The sequence below is a fragment of the Rhinopithecus bieti genome, unplaced genomic scaffold (assembly GCF_001698545.2).
Source record: "Rhinopithecus bieti isolate Rb0 unplaced genomic scaffold, ASM169854v2 scaffold_32986, whole genome shotgun sequence".
Taxonomy (NCBI): Eukaryota; Metazoa; Chordata; class Mammalia; order Primates; family Cercopithecidae; genus Rhinopithecus; species Rhinopithecus bieti.
The window spans coordinates 24,326-46,243 of record NW_016813928.1 but is presented as its reverse complement, the minus strand read 5'-3'; the positions used below and the strand labels follow the sequence as shown (position 1 = coordinate 46,243).

Below are 21,918 nucleotides of genomic sequence, written 5' to 3'. Positions count from 1 at the left end.
TAGTTACACAAAATGTAGCAACTATTAAGTAAATGCTCAAGTATACTATTTGAAGAAATGCACTGCAGAGCCAGTCACGGTGGTGGTGCCTGTAATCCCAGCTACTTAGGAGGCTGAGGCAGGAAGATTGCCTGAGCCCAGGAGTTTGAGGCCAGCCTGGGCAACATAGCAATACCCTGTCTATACAAAATAAAATGAAATAAATAGAAATGCACAGCGGTATCAGCAGAATGTTGCTTCACACAAAACGTCAGTGGTTATTACCAAGTCTCCTTAGTTGCCCTTATTTCTGTCAGCTTCTAACAGTCTAACACAATCTAATAGGCTGACAAGGAGATGTGTTGACATGTAAATTGAGAAATGTATGCATCTTACCTTGTAATTTTGCAACAGTGTTAAATGATACATAGATATAGATGGCATTGAAAGTAACTTACACCTAGAAAAGCGAAGAAATGGCTGGTTCAGGCTGTTAGTTCATCATTAGATTTATGCTGTACTAATAGAGGGTATGTAAACATGAGTATTCAGTTTGCCAGTATTCTTTAATTCAGCTCTGAGGAAAGTAAGAAATTAATTCATTGAAAACTAGAATTCTCTAAATACTGTCAAAGAATCAATTTAATCATTCATTTAAGAATTTTGCCAGAGAATCAACATCCAATCTGGCAGCCAGTGTTTTCACTCTTGTGTGTGTGTGTGTGTGTGTGTGTGTGTGTGTGTGTGTGTGTTTACTTTTCCACTCTTTTGCCACCAGGGCATCACTGGTCTTCTTCCATTGTTCCCATTCTCTGATTCCCGTTTGGTGGTGCACAGTGGTCCTGCAAACACGCCTGTAAGCTTAATAGGCAGCTGGAGATAGGACCAGGAATTAGCACACCTGAGTGTGCAATTTGGGCAAATCACTTCGCTCCTGCGGGCCTTGAAATGAGGGAATTAAGTTAGTCAATCAAGGATATCTTTTCTAATTCTAAAGATCAGTGGGTCTCAGGTTCTTTCATCACTGGGCCTGGCAAATGGCACTCATTCAATGAAGCCAAGTATTCTTGTACTGTCTATCTCAGGCTTTTGCTCTCTGGTAGACGTTGCCTATCCAAGTTGAAAGCTATTACCCTTGACATAGAAGGCAGGAGCCTAATGGGGTAGAATAGAATTGTTTTTTCCTCTGTCTTTTGACACTTACCTCCTATCCCAAACCATTGACCTCTCTAAGTTCTTGTCAACTTAGAATGAAGAAAGGAGGGCTTGAGAGGACAGGGGAGCCTACTGCCACCACCTGTTTGGTATCATCAGTATTTTCCTAACCAGCGGTCTTCTGGGCATCAGAACCTTCCTTGCCATGCTTGAGGGGTTGTTCTACATGTCAGTGTGTGTCACTGTGTATAAGGCCCTCCTTTGAAAGAAAGTCTGAGCTTCTTAGATGGTCCTTGCAGAGACCCTTAAGTGTCTTTGTAGAACTTTGTGTTTAGGCCTATTTGTGATTCTCTAGTCAGGATATCATTGTTAGGCTTCCCTCGCCTGCAAAATAATCACTGTGAGCTCTCTTTTAGTTTCTCTTTCTGGGAGAAGATTCCCAACTTTTTTCCTGGACTTTCTGAAATACACTGCCTGCAAAGCCTAGCATTCCTTTCTGTCACCATCTCTTCAGGTTTCTTCTGCATCATCAACCAACTCTTCCATTTTGTTCATTAGAAAGTCCAGAAGAACCATTTGCTTAGTATTATCTTTGCTTTACAAGAGATCACATTGTCAAGTATTTAATCAGCTGTTCTGCTTTTAGCTATGATGAAAGATCATCCCAATGTACAGAAGTGTCCTTATAAAGAATTGCTCTAAAAGACTGAGAAACAAATACTATTGACCTCCATTGGTGAGGCAGTTGCTTTGAGAAATATCATAGCCTTTCATACCAAACTAGATGGGCTCATGGGCCACAGATCAAACAAGATCTCGAAAGGATTTTCTGGCTTCTTTAGAAGTTGATGGTAAAATACAGTACTCTGTTCTTCTGCTACTACTCAGTAAATTAAAATAAGGGCCATATGTTTTGTTTCCTGCTTCAAATCTTTGAGAATTCATCATATATTGATGGCAAGATCCAAACCTTATCAAATTCTGGCATTATTTGTATTTGTGGTACAAATGAAGGTTGGGAATTTTGTCATTATCTAGAACTGGTGGGAATGATAATACTAGAATTATTTCCATTTTGTCACCAGGAAATTCTACATAGCTTGTTAAAGTGGAATTGTGTTCAGACTGTGTTACCTACAATTCCCATCATAAAGTGACAGCCTATTCGCTGAATTTGACCCATGAGTAAATTTTGTCCCTCTAACTCCCACACACAGTGTTTAAAATAAGTTTTAATAAGTCATCACATGTGAAAGTCAGGATATTTAACATAAAATTTGGGTTTCAGAGTTCCCTTAGAAGAACAAGGAATGCAGCAATAGCAGGCCCTCTTTCTCTCGCAGTAACTCTGGGTGGTTAATGTGGCCTTTGAATGGTCACTCATTCTCCAGCACACACTGTCCACACCACTCCCTGTTTTGCACCTGGCCCACTTCATTCAACCACATTAGCTACCTGACCCCTGCGGGCATTCAAGTATGTACTTCTTAACCCAATGCTACCAGTGTGCAATGCTCTTTTGAATTGGAGGTCTTTATAGTATTTGAAGATCTTGATAGCGTTTCCAACTGAGACAAGGATTCAATGTTAATGACTTTTTTATGGAAAAAATTCAACCTGGAAAGTAGTTACATAAATACTTAAAAGAAGTGTCTGGAATGTTAAGTAGTTTAGTAGGAAATCAGGGTAATATGAGCAAACTATGCCAGACAGTATTTCTGAATCCTTGGGAATAGATTTGATTATGGTGTGTGTAGCTTTTACAGCAAATACATTTTCTGTAACACATAAAAGGTTTCTAGCCATGTATACTTGGTGCAAAAGCATTGTGGTGTGGCTAGAACAGCTGAACTCTAGAGGCATTGAGATTCCTCAGCCCCAGGACTTCCAAAAGTCATTTTAGATCAAGTTACTAATGTAAACTTTTNGGTGTGCTCTTATCAGAGAACTGTGCCACAAATGGTTCTGTGGTTGGTTTGAAAGAGTACAAATGACATGGACACTAACTTGGTTTTGTCCATTTCTGTGAGTAGTCTTCTTCCCTCATGATATTTCCAAGCTCCCACAAGAGCAAGAATCTTGGCCTTCCCTTTATAGTATGTATGTTTGCCCATATGGAAGTTTGTATTCAACTTAAGTCAAAATGTTCACTTGTCTTGTTAAAAACAGAAATTAATACCAAAAAGGCATGATCTGTTGTTGCAATAGAATATCCAGAAGATTCGCAGGGTGCAACTTAAGCTAAAGAAAATGCATAGTGATATACAGGAATGCTAACATAAGAAGTTATTTTCAATAACTTCTTAATATGACTCCTTTTATAAGGAACTTTTTCTGAGGAATTGAAAGTCCTGACTGGCATTGGGTTAGTTCCCAAGGTTTCAGAAATAGCTCCAAAAATTAGAAATGTGGCCAAAAAAATCAAGTGAATCCAGTCATGCATACCCAGATTGATGGCATAATGTTTCTGACAAGTATGAAATGCATTTTTCTATGTAAATGTTATAACGTACTCTGAATTGTTCATTTCTCAATCAGAAATTAAAAGTAAACATTTCAAACTGCTATATAATGTGGAATGAATGTGAGTGGCCACATGGGTTAAGTTTAAACGGCTCAGTTAAATAAGGAATCATTCCCTTCTCGTTAGTTACATTGTACCACATTTTTATTTCCAAAAACAGTATAATTTCTGATTATGTGCTACTACAGAGCAGCAGTTTCATAATGGCTTTTTTGGTTTTATAAAGGGAAGAAATAGTTAAAGCAGACTAGTTACACAAAATGTAGCAACTATTAAGTAAATGCTCAAGTATACTATTTGAAGAAATGCACTGCAGAGCCAGTCACGGTGGTGGTGCCTGTAATCCCAGCTACTTAGGAGGCTGAGGCAGGAAGATTGCCTGAGCCCAGGAGTTTGAGGCCAGCCTGGGCAACATAGCAATACCCTGTCTATACAAAATAAAAATGAAATAAATAGAAATGCACAGCGGTATCAGCAGAATGTTGCTTCACACAAAACGTCAGTGGTTATTACCAAGTCTCCTTAGTTGCCCTTATTTCTGTCAGCTTCTAACAGTCTAACACAATCTAATAGGCTGACAAGGAGATGTGTTGACATGTAAATTGAGAAATGTATGCATCTTACCTTGTAATTTTTGCAACAGTGTTAAATGATACATAGATATAGATGGCATTGAAAGTAACTTACACCTAGAAAAGCGAAGAAATGGCTGGTTCAGGCTGTTAGTTCATCATTAGATTTATGCTGTACTAATAGAGGGTATGTAAACATGAGTATTCAGTTTGCCAGTATTCTTTAATTCAGCTCTGAGGAAAGTAAGAAATTAATTCATTGAAAAACTAGAATTCTCTAAATACTGTCAAAGAATCAATTTAATCATTCATTTAAGAATTTTGCCAGAGAATCAACATCCAATCTGGCAGCCAGTGTTTTCACTCTTGTGTGTGTGTGTGTGTGTGTGTGTGTGTGTGTGTGTGTGTGTTTACTTTTTCCACTCTTTTGCCACCAGGGCATCACTGGTCTTCTTCCATTGTTCCCATTCTCTGATTCCCGTTTGGTGGTGCACAGTGGTCCTGCAAACACGCCTGTAAGCTTAATAGGCAGCTGGAGATAGGACCAGGAATTAGCACACCTGAGTGTGCAATTTGGGCAAATCACTTCGCTCCTGCGGGCCTTGAAATGAGGGAATTAAGTTAGTCAATCAAGGATATCTTTTCTAATTCTAAAGATCAGTGGGTCTCAGGTTCTTTCATCACTGGGCCTGGCAAATGGCACTCATTCAATGAAGCCAAGTATTCTTGTACTGTCTATCTCAGGCTTTTGCTCTCTGGTAGACGTTGCCTATCCAAGTTGAAAGCTATTACCCTTGACATAGAAGGCAGGAGCCTAATGGGGTAGAATAGAATTGTTTTTTCCTCTGTCTTTTGACACTTACCTCCTATCCCAAACCATTGACCTCTCTAAGTTCTTGTCAACTTAGAATGAAGAAAGGAGGGCTTGAGAGGACAGGGGAGCCTACTGCCACCACCTGTTTGGTATCATCAGTATTTTCCTAACCAGCGGTCTTCTGGGCATCAGAACCTTCCTTGCCATGCTTGAGGGGTTGTTCTACATGTCAGTGTGTGTCACTGTGTATAAGGCCCTCCTTTGAAAGAAAGTCTGAGCTTCTTAGATGGTCCTTGCAGAGACCCTTAAGTGTCTTTGTAGAACTTTGTGTTTAGGCCTATTTGTGATTCTCTAGTCAGGATATCATTGTTAGGCTTCCCTCGCCTGCAAAATAATCACTGTGAGCTCTCTTTTTAGTTTCTCTTTCTGGGAGAAGATTCCCAACTTTTTTCCTGGACTTTCTGAAATACACTGCCTGCAAAGCCTAGCATTCCTTTCTGTCACCATCTCTTCAGGTTTCTTCTGCATCATCAACCAACTCTTCCATTTTGTTCATTAGAAAGTCCAGAAGAACCATTTGCTTAGTATTATCTTTGCTTTACAAGAGATCACATTGTCAAGTATTTAATCAGCTGTTCTGCTTTTAGCTATGATGAAAGATCATCCCAATGTACAGAAGTGTCCTTATAAAGAATTGCTCTAAAAGACTGAGAAACAAATACTATTGACCTCCATTGGTGAGGCAGTTGCTTTGAGAAATATCATAGCCTTTCATACCAAACTAGATGGGCTCATGGGCCACAGATCAAACAAGATCTCGAAAGGATTTTTCTGGCTTCTTTAGAAGTTGATGGTAAAATACAGTACTCTGTTCTTCTGCTACTACTCAGTAAATTAAAATAAGGGCCATATGTTTTGTTTCCTGCTTCAAATCTTTGAGAATTCATCATATATTGATGGCAAGATCCAAACCTTATCAAATTCTGGCATTATTTGTATTTGTGGTACAAATGAAGGTTGGGAATTTTGTCATTATCTAGAACTGGTGGGAATGATAATACTAGAATTATTTCCATTTTTGTCACCAGGAAATTCTACATAGCTTGTTAAAGTGGAATTGTGTTCAGACTGTGTTACCTACAATTCCCATCATAAAGTGACAGCCTATTCGCTGAATTTGACCCATGAGTAAATTTTGTCCCTCTAACTCCCACACACAGTGTTTAAAATAAGTTTTAATAAGTCATCACATGTGAAAGTCAGGATATTTAACATAAAAATTTGGGTTTCAGAGTTCCCTTAGAAGAACAAGGAATGCAGCAATAGCAGGCCCTCTTTCTCTCGCAGTAACTCTGGGTGGTTAATGTGGCCTTTGAATGGTCACTCATTCTCCAGCACACACTGTCCACACCACTCCCTGTTTTTGCACCTGGCCCACTTCATTCAACCACATTAGCTACCTGACCCCTGCGGGCATTCAAGTATGTACTTCTTAACCCAATGCTACCAGTGTGCAATGCTCTTTTGAATTGGAGGTCTTTATAGTATTTGAAGATCTTGATAGCGTTTCCAACTGAGACAAGGATTCAATGTTAATGACTTTTTTATGGAAAAAATTCAACCTGGAAAGTAGTTACATAAATACTTAAAAGAAGTGTCTGGAATGTTAAGTAGTTTAGTAGGAAATCAGGGTAATATGAGCAAACTATGCCAGACAGTATTTCTGAATCCTTGGGAATAGATTTGATTATGGTGTGTGTAGCTTTTACAGCAAATACATTTTCTGTAACACATAAAAGGTTTCTAGCCATGTATACTTGGTGCAAAAAGCATTGTGGTGTGGCTAGAACAGCTGAACTCTAGAGGCATTGAGATTCCTCAGCCCCCAGGACTTCCAAAAGTCATTTTAGATCAAGTTACTAATGTAAACTTTTTAAAAATTTAGGAAGTTTTCATTAATTTGTTTTCTTAAATATTAGAGCCCCGAAATGTTTACATACACATATTTGAACATAGGGGATTTCTACAGTACCATTCATAGGTGTGTTTAAATTATGCTTAATACCACAAATTAGTACTGTTGACTTTAAAAGCTATTCTTTTTTTTCTGGAATACAAGCAACTCTAAAGGAAACGAAAAGTAACCCATAATCTCACTCACTGTCCTGTTGGCATTAAAAATAATAATAGGCTGTGCGCGGTGGCTCATGCGTAATCCCAGCACTTTGGGAGGCCGAGGTGGGTAGATCACTTGAGGCCAGGAGTTCGAGACCAGCCTGGCCAACGTGGCAAAACCCCATCTCTACTAAAAATACAAAACTTAACTGGGTATGGTGGTGCACGCCTGTAATCCCAGCTACTTGGGAGGCTGAGGCAGGAGAATCACTTGAACCCAGGAGGCGGAGGCTGCAGCGAGCCAAGATCCTGCCACTGCTCTCCAGCCTGGGTGAAGGAGTGAGACCCTGTCTCAATAATAATAATAATAATAATAAAAGTAATAGGCACACATGGTTAGAAATTACACAGGGTACAGGACAGTACAAAGTGAAAAGCAAAAGGCTTCCATGTCTACACTCTCTGAAGAGGTTTTCTTGTAACTATTCTCGATAAAATGTCTATGCTAGTATATAAAATCCACTGGCTTTTATATAAGGTTATTGTTGAATTTCTATTAAATGAGTTTGTTTCTTAATGTGATTTATTTGCCTTGTGTTTAGAATATTGCATGATAAAGTTTATTTTGTACATATTATACTTTTATTTTACTAATATATGAAAAGCCATATTTCAATGACCCCTGTACATTTTTCATGCTGTCTCACTCCCAATGGCCTCTGTGCATGTAAGTAACCTGTTGAATGACTATGCCTCTGTGTTTTTGATGATCTTCTTTTAAGTCCTTTTTTTAATCAGCAAGCAACTTAAAACCTTTAAAAGTTCATTCTTTAAGTGCTTTCCTAATATTCTTTGTATCTCTTATTTTAAAATACCCTTTTTTTATTGTTTCTCAACCCTATGACCGTGTGGCAATTTCATTTAGACCAGAGTAACCTCTTCATGCCGCTCCTTTATGGTTAAGATATTGATGTTTAACATATTTGTTTCATTTCATTTTCATAACATAGCTGTTTGTGGTTTTGATTGTTGACATCTAACTCATTCTTATGTGTTTTTTTAAAAAAATGACAAGTCTTAATTTGGTAGGATTAGAGTTAGGGCTCTATAGAGGGACAGGTGTGTGTATATACCATTGAGAAAGCTTGTGTCATCATCATCATCTTGCTCTTTCGTGAGATGCTTGCTTATTTTTATTAAAATATATTAAAACATATCTGCTTGTCAATACACTTCTTTCGTAAGCATACTTTTTCTTGATGGAAATATCACTCAGAGGGCAATAGGTCTAAAAAATAATGCCATCAGCACTCCTGCTTTTATTTTCGCAACTCTCATCACTCCATTACTACTTCAGTGTAACTAACTAGCCCTACCACAGAGGGCCTCATGTTCATTTTAATTTTGTGAGTCTGCCATTCTGAACACAGAAAACATTTCTGGCTTTTTAGCTATTGCTAGAGGATATGCTTTAAAGACTTTCAGTCAACCTTTATAAATCAAGTTATCGAAAGAAAACAAATGCGCAAATACCCATTAATATACACTAACCTCTATTTTAATATATTGTATTTCTTTATATATTGTGATAATGGTGCTTTTTGTTTGTTTGTTTCTGATCTATTCTATTCCCAAGTATCTTATTTTGCATTTTAAGTGATTGGGCAAATCACTAATGTTAAGAATTAAGGTGATATTCACAATCATTTGGCCATATTGTTTCAAGGAGTAGAAGGTTCTCTTAATGAATGATTGGCTAAAGTAGCGCAGATTTCGGCCAGGTGCGATGGTTCACACCTGTAATCCCAACACTTCGGGAGGCCAAGACCAGCGAATCACCTGAGGTCAGGAGTTCAAGACCAGCCTGGCCAACATGGTGAAACCCCGTCTCTACAAAAATACAAAAATTGGCTGGGCATAATGGCGGGTGCCTGTAACTCGGGAAGCTGAGGCAGGAGAATTGCTTGAACCTGGGAGGCAGAGGTTGCAGTAAGCCGAGATCACACCACTGCACTCCAGCCTAGGTGGCAGAGCCAGAGTCCATCTCAAAAATAAACAAATAAATAAATAAATAAATAAATAATAAAGCAGCCCAGATTCCTTTATTACATCATTGAATCGATTTTACTGAATTTATTTTAACCCCTCTAAAATCCAGGGTTTATTCAATATTCTTTAAAAAAAGAAATGTCAGTATGTAACTGACAGCATTTGGGTATGACCATACAAAAATTACAGGAAACACAGACATACAATTTTAGCCCTTTTGAGAATTTCCAAATGTGTGTGAGAATTGGACCATGTTGAATTTCAACAGGAATGGGCATCTGCTCAGGAAAGTTTCGTACATTGCTTGAAATTGCTTTTATGATAGTGTTAAGAGGCAGGTTTCAGAAAATATTTGTTAAAATATTTCTCCTCAGTCTGTAGTGATTAGAGAACTCCACTTTTGCAAAGGTTTCGGAGCTCAGACCCTGCTCTATGATTCTTTCCATCCTGATCCACCACACGCAGACTGCCCATGTAATGGGCGACAAGTTTTCAGGCCCAGGAAAGCATGTAACTCTCCTTACATATTCAAGACTCTCCATTGAATGGATACCTGGGTTACAGTAAAGCTTGTGAGATGCTCATTGATAAGCTTGTGAAATAGTTACAGAACTTGCCTTAGAATCTAGCATGCCACCTTCATCAACTCTGTTGAAAGAAAGAACCATGAAGTTAAAGACCAGCTGCCCATGCATTTCTCATCCATCTTTAGAAATGATCTAGCTGGCCCCTCTCCTGGTTAACTTTAGTTGCATTCATGCTATATTCATGTTGGTCACTGTCTGTAGACTTTTCTTTTAGTATTACTGACTTCTTAGAATTGGAAAATATGAACAGCATGTGGTTTCGAATGAATTCATATAATTTGTTGGATACTGCATGAAAAGATATGTAGCATCTTTTAGATTTGGACATTTTAATGCATGTGTTCAGCATCATTGGATGCCCCTAGTTCTAAAGTGCATTTTCATGGGCTTAAAAATGAAAATTTCTCCCTAGATGCTATATGACTTAAATTACATATAAGCCATATATCGTAAGTTGGATTCATATTTTTAAGACATGGTTTTAATATAACTGTAGTTTTGCCAGTAAAATTATAATTTATGTACATGAAATAATCATTCCACAAATTCACCTTTCTTCTAAATCTTTGCGTTTTAGTGTTTGATCAATTAGATCTTGTCACATATGAAGAAGTAGTAAAACTGCCAGCATTCAAAAGGAAAACACTAGTCTTATTAGGTAAGTTTGATTGTATAAGTGGGTTGCTTATTCTCTCTTTCAAAACATTTTGTGAACATTATTAAGAGTTGTCAATTTTAACATTCTTTTTTCCTAAATGACATAGGCGCACATGGTGTTGGGAGAAGACACATAAAAAACACTCTCATCACAAAGCACCCAGACCGGTTTGCGTACCCTATTCCACGTAAGCAATGTCTCAATCTCTTTTCATTATATTTTTCCTATCACTTTTTTAACTCTATAATATATGTATTTTTTTCTGATTACATGAGGCATAACTGTTCATTGTAGGAAGTTCGTAAAATCCAAAAAAGAACAAGGAGGAAAATGAGTTAACAATAATCCCAACCCCTCTTTCCCTATAATAAGTGCTATAAATATTTTGTTATATACCCTTCTAGGCTTCTCTGCTGTATACCCTTCTAGGCTTGTCTTAGTACAGATATGTGTATAGAGTGTGTGTGTGTGTGTGTGTATGTGTTTTAAATAAATTTAGGTTCATCCATTCTGTTTGTAACAATTTTTCTAACAACATGTCATACACATTACCTAGACAAATTATTCTTCGGAAAAATAAGTTTTCATAGTTGTGAAGTTTCTGATATGACAATTTTCCCATAATTAATATTTAAATTGTTGATTTCTTATCATTTTTTAAACCCAATCAATATGCTAACAGTTGTTTCCGTAAAGATTTTCAAATCTGTAAAATTTTTAATTCTCCTTTATTTTCTGTATCTTATTCTTAACTTCTTGCCCACTTCATTTTCTCAATTGTAAAATGAAGTAATTCCAGGATTGCAGAGGGGATTTGAGATCATGAGTATGAAGCGCTTAGCAGATGATGGATGAGTAGAAGCTATCTACCACTATCGTTTCATTATTATCATCATTATTCTAAAATTTAAAATTTTAGGCAAGGCACGGTGGCTCATGCCTGTAATCCCAGCATTTTGGGAGGCTGAGGTGGGCGAATCACCTGAGGTCGGGAGTTTGAGACCAGTCTGACCAGCATGGAAAAACCCCGTCTCTACTAAAAATACAAAATTAGCTAGGCATGGTGGTGCATGCCTGTAATCCCAGCTACTCAGGAAGCCGAGGCAGGAGAATCGCTTAAACCAGAGGTGGAGGTTGTGATGAGCCAAGATGGCACCATTGCACTCCAGCCTGGGCAACAAGAGTGAAACTCCGTCTCAAAAAAATAAAATAAAATAAAATTTTCATCCCAGAAGCTTTCTAGCAGTTCAGGGTTGGAAGAGCTAAAGGAGAATGATTTTTTAAGAGCAACAGGAGAAAATGTGAAGATTGGCTGCATTCTATAGGGCCTTCACATGCCTTCCTGAAGCAATGTCACCACCACTTACAGTTATCTGTACACCTCAGAGAGCCAGGAGGCTTCATGAGACAACCTTCATCCCAAAACCCTGTCTGATTTACACAAGAAATTTATCCAGCTGGGTGCGGTGGCTCACGCCTGTAATCCCAACACTTTGGGAGGCCAAGGCGGGCGGATCACAAGGTCAGGAGATAGAGACCACGGTGAAACCCCATCTCTACTAAAAATACAAAAAATTAGCCGGGCACGGTGGTGGGCGCCTGTAGTCCCAGCTACTCAGGAGGCTGAGGCAGGAGAATGGTGTGAACCCGGGAGGCGGAGCTTGCAGTGAGCCGAGATCGCGCCACTGCACTCCAACCTGGGGGACAGAGCGGGGCTCCGTCTCAACAAAAAAAAAAAAAAAAAAAAAAAATTTACCAAATAGGGCCTCCTTAGACAAATATGGGGTTTTCTAGTAAAACACTTTTAAGTGTTCTTTTAATTCTTCTTATGTCTAGATCATGAGTACAGCAAGCTTACCTAACATTTAGCTTCTTCTTAACCATGTAACAGTTGAACTTCCATGTTATTAAATGGCCAGTTAACTAGTTTGGTTTTAAAACTTACCTTTGATGACATCAATCTTGACTAGTCTTTGAAATATTTGACCCCATATGTGTATGTAACATATATCTAACTACTAAGACGACTGAAGATAGTACAACATCAATATGTTATGTCAGTTCTTTGCCGGGCGTGGTGGCGCACGCCTATAATCCCAGCACTTTGGGAGGCCGAGATGGCTGGATCACGTGAGGCCAGGAGTTTGAGACCAGCCTGGCCAACGTGGTGAAACCCTATCTCTACTAAAAATACAAAAGTTAGCCAGGCATGGTGGCATGCACCTGTAGTCCCAGCTACTAGCGTGGCTGAGGCATGAGAATCACTTGAGCCCTGGAGATGGAAGTTGCAGTGAACTGAGATCTTGCCACTGCACTCCAACCTGGGCAGCAGAGCGAGACCCTGTCTCAATAAATAAATAGTAATGCCGGTTCTTCAGCTTTTGAGAGAAAGGGCTTCTCTTAAAATGTCCACATTTTGATGACCACAAGCACTTGATGTTCTAACAGGCTAGCAGGAAAGGGGGAATTCCCCATTAGTTTAGGCTCATGTACACAGGAGAGAGTAGCATAAATTTGTTCTTTCTCAAGGAAAGAAGGAAGCGAGGAAATTGGGAGAGAGAGGGAAAAAAGGGGAAGGAAGGGAGAAAAGAAAAGGGGTTAGGGAGAGAGAGAGAGAATGTTAAAACCAGTGTTCCTAGCTCATCTAGAAAAACATTTCCTAAAGTGTGTTTTGCAGGATACTGGTCCTATTAGTCTCCACAGAACTAGAGCTTATTGGCGTATACTTCAGTTACACTCACTCAGGTGAGGGGTGGGCAAACCTTTTCTGTAAAGGACCAAATAGTACACATTTGAGGCTTTAAGGCCATACAGTCTGTCACAAGCACTTGGCTCTGCTGTTGTCTCATGAAAACAACCATAGACAATATGTAAACAAAAGCACATGGCTGTGTTCCAATAAAACTTTGTTTACAAAAACAGACAGTAGGTGGCCGGGTGCAGTGGCTCACACCTGTAATCCCAGCACTTTGGGAGACTGAGGCAGGCAGATCACCTGAGCTCAGGAGTTTGAGACCAGTCTGGCCAACATGGTGAAACCCCATCTCTATTGAAAATACAAAAAATAGCTGGGCATAGTGGTACATGCCTATAATCCCAGCTACTCAGGAGGCTGAGGGCACAAGAATCTCTTGAACCCAAGAGGCGGAAGTTGCAGTGAGCCGAGATTGCGCCACTGTACTCCAGCCTGGGCTACAGAGTGGGACTCTGTCTCCAAAGTAAAAAAAATAAATAAAAGACAGTAGGCCATATTTGGCCCATAAGCCAGTTTGTCACCTCCTAATTTAGGTCTTCCATAATAATTATGGCTATGTCTGGCCACAGTCATTGTGTTTTCAGTGTAATGTGCCTTTTACTGTATCCTAACATTCTCCTTTTGCAAGATGTTATAGACCATCACTTTTCTATAGAACTTTCTGTGACAATGACAGTACTTGATGTCTGCGCAGTCCAGTACAGTGGCCATTAACCACAAGTGGTTATTGAATCCTTGAAATGCCGCTAGTGAGACTGAGAAACTAAAATTTGAATTTTATTTAATTTTGGCTTATTTAAATTTAACCATATGCGGTTTTCCATTTTTTTATTCTCCTTTTTTCCTTCTACACAAGACCCAACTGCAGTAAGGCATACAGTGAGTTATATTCATCTTGGGCCATTTCATGTCTTCCTCCTGTGGTGATTCATGAAGGGATAAAATACATCTCACCTGAACACTGAAAGATTCACCAAACCAGACAACTCACTGGCTACTGTGGTGTGATGTACACAGATAAATATGGTTTCTAGAATTTAGTTCTGCAAAGCCACTGGGGGTGAGAACAGGGGATATGAGATACATGCTAAAGCATCCACAGCTTTTAGGAAGAGACTGGGTTTGAGTAAATCTGTTGGGAGCGTAGTAAGCTCATCAGCTCGGCCTTTTAAACCTCTTGTGCCATGCGGCCTTGCAGACACAACCAGACCTCCAAAGAAAGATGAAGAAAATGGAAAGAATTATTACTTTGTATCTCATGACCAAATGATGCAAGACATCTCTAATAACGAGTACTTGGAGTACGGCAGCCACGAGGATGCAATGTATGGGACAAAACTGGAGACCATCCGGAAGATTCACGAGCAGGGGCTGATTGCAATACTGGACGTGGAGCCTCAGGTAATGCCCAGCCTCCCTGAATGTCTGACATCCTGCCTGCATGCCAATAAGCACAGATTCTGAAATCAAAAATACCATCAGAAAGTCACAGGTCACATAATTTCATAAACTACAGAAAAGTGTTAGTAATGGAGGCATTGGGGGTTCACAGTCTAGAATGCCAGCTGACTAATCGTTGGACTCAGTGCACACACCAGGTATTTAAGAAGCAGACATTATTCTCTTAAGAGGTTTATTATATGCAGAAGCTCAATAAGGTTCCTGATTGGGTCTATGCCTGCCAGAAATCCTACAATCATCTGACCTCAGGATGAGGCTCTGGCACTTTGTTATCACAACAGACACCTTCCCTCTCTGGGTACAGCTCATGCTGGACCATCAGAGCCTCTGCCAGCACATTATGTTCATCTCCAGTGAGAAACTGATCCTGGGGCCTGGGTCTAAAACACAGCACTAGCTTTATGAAAGCAAGCATGAGTGAGCCCAGATGTCAAAGACAGCAGGGATGGAAACCCATGGTGTCTCTCAGCCTCTGCCATTTCCTTACCTGAGCACAATGCCTGACCCTGAGCGAAAAGTAGGAGAGGGATAAAGACCTGGAAGAGGACTCAAAAGAGAGCCAGACACAGAGATGATAAAATGGTTTCTAGATATGTCTTGCAATAGGAATTATTAAACTTGGAAAAGAGAAAGCTGAAGGCTTTACATCAAAAATGCTGACAAGCTGTTTTTTCATCTCTGAGTTCAAACCAAGTAGACATGGGAGGTAAAGCACAGTAGGAAGGATCTGGGAGTTGTAGACATCAAGGTGGGTTACAGGAGAGGCTTGTGGGTGCCCATGTGACTCCGAGTCTGCCATTTCTAGGACTGACCTGTACCAAATCTCCTTTAACACTTAGAAATAGAACCAGTATGCTACCTGCTGAAATAGTAGACCAGCTTCCCTCAAGCAGGCTGTGTTTCATCAGGAGGCTTACCTGGCTATCCTAGGCAGGGCGAATCCCTGTTCAAGGGCCACTGTATGAGACTTGGTCCCCTAACCATCCCTAAAGCAAAGACAGAACCTGTATAGCCAGAGTCTGTGTGACCTGGGACCTGACAGCTCAGTTTCTGGGCTCCAGGATCCTAATTTGTGGCCAGTGGGTTCACCCATTTCCGTTTACAACACCTGATGGCGTTCTTGAACTTGGAACTTTGGAAACCACAAAAGGATCTGTTTACGGGGCTAGGGAGGAAAGCAGCAGTATGGTGAACACTGCCATTTACTTAACAATTAACTTGGACCTATATAGAACTAAATATATGATGTGTACCACAGATTGATTTTTGTTTAACTGCTAATCCCTCCTTACTAGGGATTGGAAAAATCTTCTGGCCAGGGGTGGCTAGAGGCAAAGTCTCAATCCTGGTCCTGGTCTTCGACATCCTCTCCTTGGGTTCCACACTGGTCTTCACCTGAACGTCGTTTTCTGCTGGTAGTAATGTCTCTAGCAGTATGCTGGCTGCAGGGCTCCTCAGACTCCCTCTGCATTACCTAAGTCCACTTTCGAGGGCTTTCTGCCTTACCTGCCTCCGCTGCTGCCGCCGCCACCGCCACTGCTGCTGCTGCCGCTGCTGCTGCTGCTCCATCCGTAGCGTCCAGCTCTCCCTGTCTCCTTGCCCTTGCACAGCCATGCATTGCTCTGCACTGCTGAGTGGGAGACACTTCTCTCAGCCTCCTCAGGACACCCACAGCAGTTACTTTTACCCATTGCACTTGGCCCCAAAGCACTTCCTCACCCCGGCTGGGCACTCTCCTCTGCTCCCCTGAGTGCTGGATGAGCTCACCTGCACTCTTCTCTCCTGCTTCCTGGGTCCCTGCATCTCAGAACTGTGATGTCTCAGATCCACCTAGCCCTGAGGGCTGGCCATAGGCATCCTGGCTGCCTGAGCCTCTTTGGGCCAGCGGCCCTGGGGATAGGGATTGCCCAGGTCCTGCCCCTCCCGTTGGTCTGGTTGACTACACTCGTCCCAGGCCCTGCTGCCCAGGCCAGCCTCATGCCAGTCCTGGTCTCACAATGACCGCTGCATACCACAGTACAGCTGAGGATGCCCGCAATCTGCACCGCCTGGGCTTCACTCTTGGGCTTCTCTGCCCTCAGCCCAGTCTCTCCTCGGCTGGGCAAGGCCTTCATCCTGCCTTCAGGATGCCTGTGACCATGAACAACTTGCTTTCAGGCAGAGCCTCATTGCTCCAGGGAGGCTCTCTCCTTAGGACATTTTTCTCCACCCCTCTTTCCCACTCCAGCTTCTTAGATGACCCCTCTACTGTATCTCACAGACAGTTCAATCCAACAAACTTGTATTAAGCACTTATATGCCAAGCACAGGGTCAGGGGCTAAGAATACAATTCAGAAGACAAGATGGTGAGGATGAAATTCCTGCTCATTGTACATCCAAAACTGTCCATAACAGAAGGGCCTTGTGGCATTTTTTAAAATCCTCTCACTTCTGCCAAACTACATGTGGACCATAAGAAAACCACCTAACACGTGTCCAACTCTTTTAGTGCAGGTCTAATACTGTATGCCATCTTATTTCAGACAACTGAGGCCCAATTGAGCACGTCTAATAACACTATATGATAAGATGTTGTGGTCCAACTTTAAAGCTACAGGATGATGGTAAAGACATTAAACTAGAAAGAAATTAATAACCTGGCTTCTTATAAAATAGTAATAGATTATATTCTTATAGTGCTGTATATTTTGCCAGGCATTATGACTCCTTACCTTATCCTTGTAACCCTATGAGCTAGAGATCAGTATCTACTTTTGTAGATGGAGAAACCAAGGCTTAACATACTTGTGACTCGATTAAGGCTTTACAGTCAATTGAAAGTGAGGTGTGAAGTTGAACTCTGTTGAGTTTTAAATTTTTATTCTTTTACAGTAAATCCCCACTTCCTTTCATTGTACCACCCTAGAAGAGGTAACCCTGGGAATCCTTAAGATGGTTCACCTTATCCATAGTAGTACAATTTAAAGCCTCCTTTTTTTTTTTTTAATGTTCAGAAAATCTATAATTCAGTCAAACCTAAGAAAACTGCAGAATTTATTTCTCATGAAAATAAAGCTATGGCTCAGAAAATAATCTGTGCCCCTAAAGCTGAAACTGTCATAGCCCCATTGTGTAATCAGAGCTTAATGTGATGGTTTTAGATTTTAACTTTATTCTGATGTATCCATTTGTAGCATGAAAAAGTTAATAGTAGCAGAATATTTGTAATTTTGCTTTTGCCCACAGAGGAAGAGGTCATCATCAAGAGGTAGCGTACAGTCTTGTTAGGAATCCATACTTTAAAACAAGAGCCAGGTTCTGAACCAGAGACTATTTTGTGAAATCAGTTAGCTCTCTTGAGATGGGTTCCAGGGTCACTGCACTCTTCCTAAACCCTTAGATTTTTGTACCAAATGACTCAGATGCTTGCCCCTGTGTGGCTTTTAAGCTTGCAAACCAAAATAGATATCTGCATCTTATACACTTGGGTCAAATGAGTTTCTATTCCTTGAAGATAATAACCTGAGATTAATTATTGGCCATAACCAAGCCATAGAATCAATTTATCTCCACAAATATTAATGTTACTTTGACTATCTAAATGTAGCATGCTTTCAGTGGTCTTTCTAGAGCATGCTCTTTCTCTCCCTGTCCGTATCTGTCCCTGTTTCTCCTCTCTCTCTCTCTCTGTCTTTCTCTCTCTCTTTCACATACGCACACTCATACTCTCTCTCTGTCTCTCTCTCTCTCTCCCTCCCTCTCTCTCTCTCTTCCTCTCTCTCCCTCTCTGTCTCTCTCTCTGTCCCTGTCTCTCTCTCCAAATCCCAGAGAGATTCAGAGAGAAATATTTGCCCATGAACATTAAAAAATTTGTGCCTCATCCTGAGTCAGAAAGGAAGAGGGCTTAGAGTTCATCTTTAAGTCACCTGTTAACTGCCTGGGAGAGGGGAATCCTTGTGAGCAATTCCATTTCCTGTCCCTGAAGTAACTCTGAACCTCAGTCAGGCTGCCACAGCACCAAAAGTGGCACCCACTGAGACCCGTAAGTAGTGCAGAGTATGGCACAAAGACCTTGAAGAACAAGTGAGGAAATGTGTGGTGAGTCTGCTGAAAATACGAGGCCGACTAGACAGGAAAATCTCAATCAGGATTTGAGGCATCTTAGAATTTTTGAAAGTACAGTAATAAAGTACAGGAATAGAAAAAGCCACAAAAAGGAGGAGAGAGCAAATATGCTAACCACAGGGCTACTTTAGTTACTGTGATAAATATTAAATTTGGCTCTGAACTTCCTGACAACCAGGGCAAAAAAAGGAAATCAAGGAATATAACCTGATTCGTAGACATAAGAGGCATCTGGCAATGTGAGGAACATGGCCACCATTGATGGTTTTATGCAGTAAGTGCAGTCTATGGATATAGACCAAGGACATGAATGCAGTGCAGAGATGGGCAATCTGCAGAAAGCTAAACTAATGTTCCAAACAGTTTGTTTTCTGCTGTTGTAATGTGATAGCTGGAATGGAAAACATGAGAAGGATTGGGTACCTGGCAGGCTGGGCCACTGAGTGGAGAAAAAAACCATTTCATGCCCAGGGTGTCATTCTCTACTTTATCCGTGAGTTCCGTTCAGCATCCAGGCTGGGTGGACTTCCATCTAGAACTCAGAGTAGCTTTGGAGATAGAAGCAAATAGGGTTCTTTCCCATCTCAGTTGCCCAGAAGCAGGCTATGGGATGGGTATATGTGTGTGACCAGGGGTAGGGGTGATGAGAAAACCTTGTCTCAGCTGACCCTGTATTCACCTGATCTATGAGTATAGGAAGGAAGGAAAAAAGGCCTAAGATAATACTGACATAAAGGATATTTCTAAGTGAAGATCCCTGTTAGCTTGCTTGACCTATATATGGACTTCATCATAATGTTTGTTCCTTGCTAAAGTCTTCAGTCACAAAAGGATTGGCAAAGAAATTGCCAGTTACCTCTTTCAAAATTAACATATATGCAAGCTTCAGACTTTCTTGCACGGCGTTGGGTGGCTCAAGCCTGTAATCCCAGCACTTTGGGTGAGGCCGAGAACGGGTGGATCACGAGGTCAGCAGATCGAGACCTCCTGGCTAACAAGGTGGAAACCCCGTCTCTACTAAAAATACAAAAAAACTAGCCGGGCGACGTGGATGATGGCGCCTGTAGTCCCAGTACTTGGGAGGCTGAGGCAGCGAGAATGGGCTGAACTCGGAGCGGAGCTTGCATGTGAGCTGAGATCCAGCCAGCTGCACTCCAGCTCTGGGCGCCAAGCGAGGACTCCGTCTCAAAAAAAAAAAAAAAAAAAAAAAAAAAAAAAAAAGCTTTCTTACCAGAGGAATCAGAGCCTAGGACTTTAAGAATTAAAGAACTTTGATGGATAAATACAATGTACCAGTCTCCCTCAACCCACAAGAAGATGCTGTGTGACTAAAATTCAGAAATATAATCCTAGTGAAAGTCAACCTTGCACTAAAAAAAGAAAGAAGCTTTCATGTCAAATTTGTCTCTTACATGCCTATACACACAAAGAGGCTAAGAGAGTCCCTTCAGCCAAGAGAGTAGAGTGCTCTGTAGATGAACCTGCCTTAAAAGACAAGATAAATTCTGTGCAAATTATATCTACTATTTTTACATTTTAATTTTTTTATAAGGGCAGTTTATGCTGGGTACCATATTGGCCATGAGTGAGACAGCTGAAGAAGACACAGTCCCTGCCCTGATGGAGGGTACCCGCTAGTCCCTGGGGTCTTGGGTTTCCCATGTGATGGGTACTTCAGGAACACATGGGAGGGTCTCAGAGCTCACAAAGGACTTCCCAGAGAAAAGAGCATCAGTACTGAGTTCTGAAGGATTACTCAGCCAAGCAAAAGGGCGAGTGGGGAAGAGGAAGAGAGGATGGGAGGTCCAGGCAGAGGGAGTAGTAAGTCAAAAGGCCACAAAGCCAGAAGAGAGTCTGGCCCTTTCTGGAACTGAAAGTAGTTCAGGACGGCTGGCCCGTGGAGGCAAAGGGGCAGAGAGAAGGACTGAAGAGGTTAAGCACAGGCATGCTTATGAGGGAGAGAGGTGACATTCATGCTGAGGAGTATACATTTTATCCTGCGGCCAAGAGGGAACTGTTGAATTCTGAGCAGGAGAGCCATGGGTTTTGAATTTCAGAAAGATCATTCCAGTAGCAGGGTAGAGTGTCGATTGGAAAGCAGCAAAACCAGAGGCAAGGCGACTAGTCTAATTACTATGACAATAAGCCGGGCAAAAGATGGAGCAATAGGAATAGCACGAAGCAAGCAAATTTAAAGACCATTTAGAAAGCAAAATATGTGGGGAGCAGGATAGTTAAATTCTTGTGTAAATGACAGCAAGATATTTACCCCAGCGCATATGAATTAATCACATGTCAGTCACTTGTGAATTGGGTATCTGTATGTGTTGGGTTTTGTTCCTTGGAAGGGAGTTTGTAACCTCCAAGATAATCATATCCTCCTGGGGAGGAACTGAAACAGTAATCCCTTAGCAGAATTAACTCCCGCAGCGTCTGATTGCAGCGTTGCAGTATATCTATCCAAACTAGTAGCTTGCAGTTAGAGGTTTTCAGTGCCTTGGAAGGGAACTGAAAGGGATCTCAGAGGCCCTTCTCTCTTGAATGCAGCGATTTTTCATGGGCCTACACATTGCCCACAGCCACACAGTGTCTTTAGCGACAGGACTAAGACACAAAGTCTAGGGCTCCTAACTCCAGCCCTGGGCAAGCTTCCCCCTTCCCCAGGAGTCCCAGGGGGCTTTTCAGCAGAGCAACGCACTGCTACAGTGGACAGATTTGCTAGCAGTCCTTGGCTAGCAATTTGAAATTTGAAATGTGAGGGAGTGGCCTCCAGATTAGTGGTAAAACCAGCCTGCAGGTCCAAGTCTCTCCTTAAATGCATTTCCTGTGGATTAAAATTCAGGCTACAACTAATAGCCAGGTTTAAATGGACATTAACCAACATAATCAGTGTTAACTTTTATGAAGAAAAATAGATTGATTCATGAGTCGTAAGAAAAATGTCCAGTTTGCCAACTTTTATTGTCTGATGGCTATTGTCCATCCTCTAGAAAAAAAGTAATATAAGTTATGTATAAAGTTGGTAAATTTAATAATACCTTGCCAAAAATTTGAGCCAAGGGCTTGAAATTTTCAGTTGTATAAAAATATTTGTAGACTCATTTGAAAGTTACATTAGTTATTTCTTCTTTTAAGTCTGGATTT

The 21,918-nt window shown here is 40.9% G+C and overlaps 1 protein-coding gene across 1 annotated transcript in view; it reads left to right on the top strand.

Moving 5' to 3' along the window:
- Nucleotides 1-21,918, top strand: part of LOC108513361 (peripheral plasma membrane protein CASK-like) — a gene marked incomplete at its 5' end in the record, with an annotated part of 161,015 nt that overhangs the window by 128,358 nt on the left and 10,739 nt on the right. Inside the window, 3 exon segments of the mRNA XM_017849106.1 lie at nt 10,373-10,453; nt 10,560-10,640; nt 14,407-14,609. Of these exon segments, the coding sequence (XP_017704595.1) occupies nt 10,373-10,453; nt 10,560-10,640; nt 14,407-14,609 (365 nt within the window).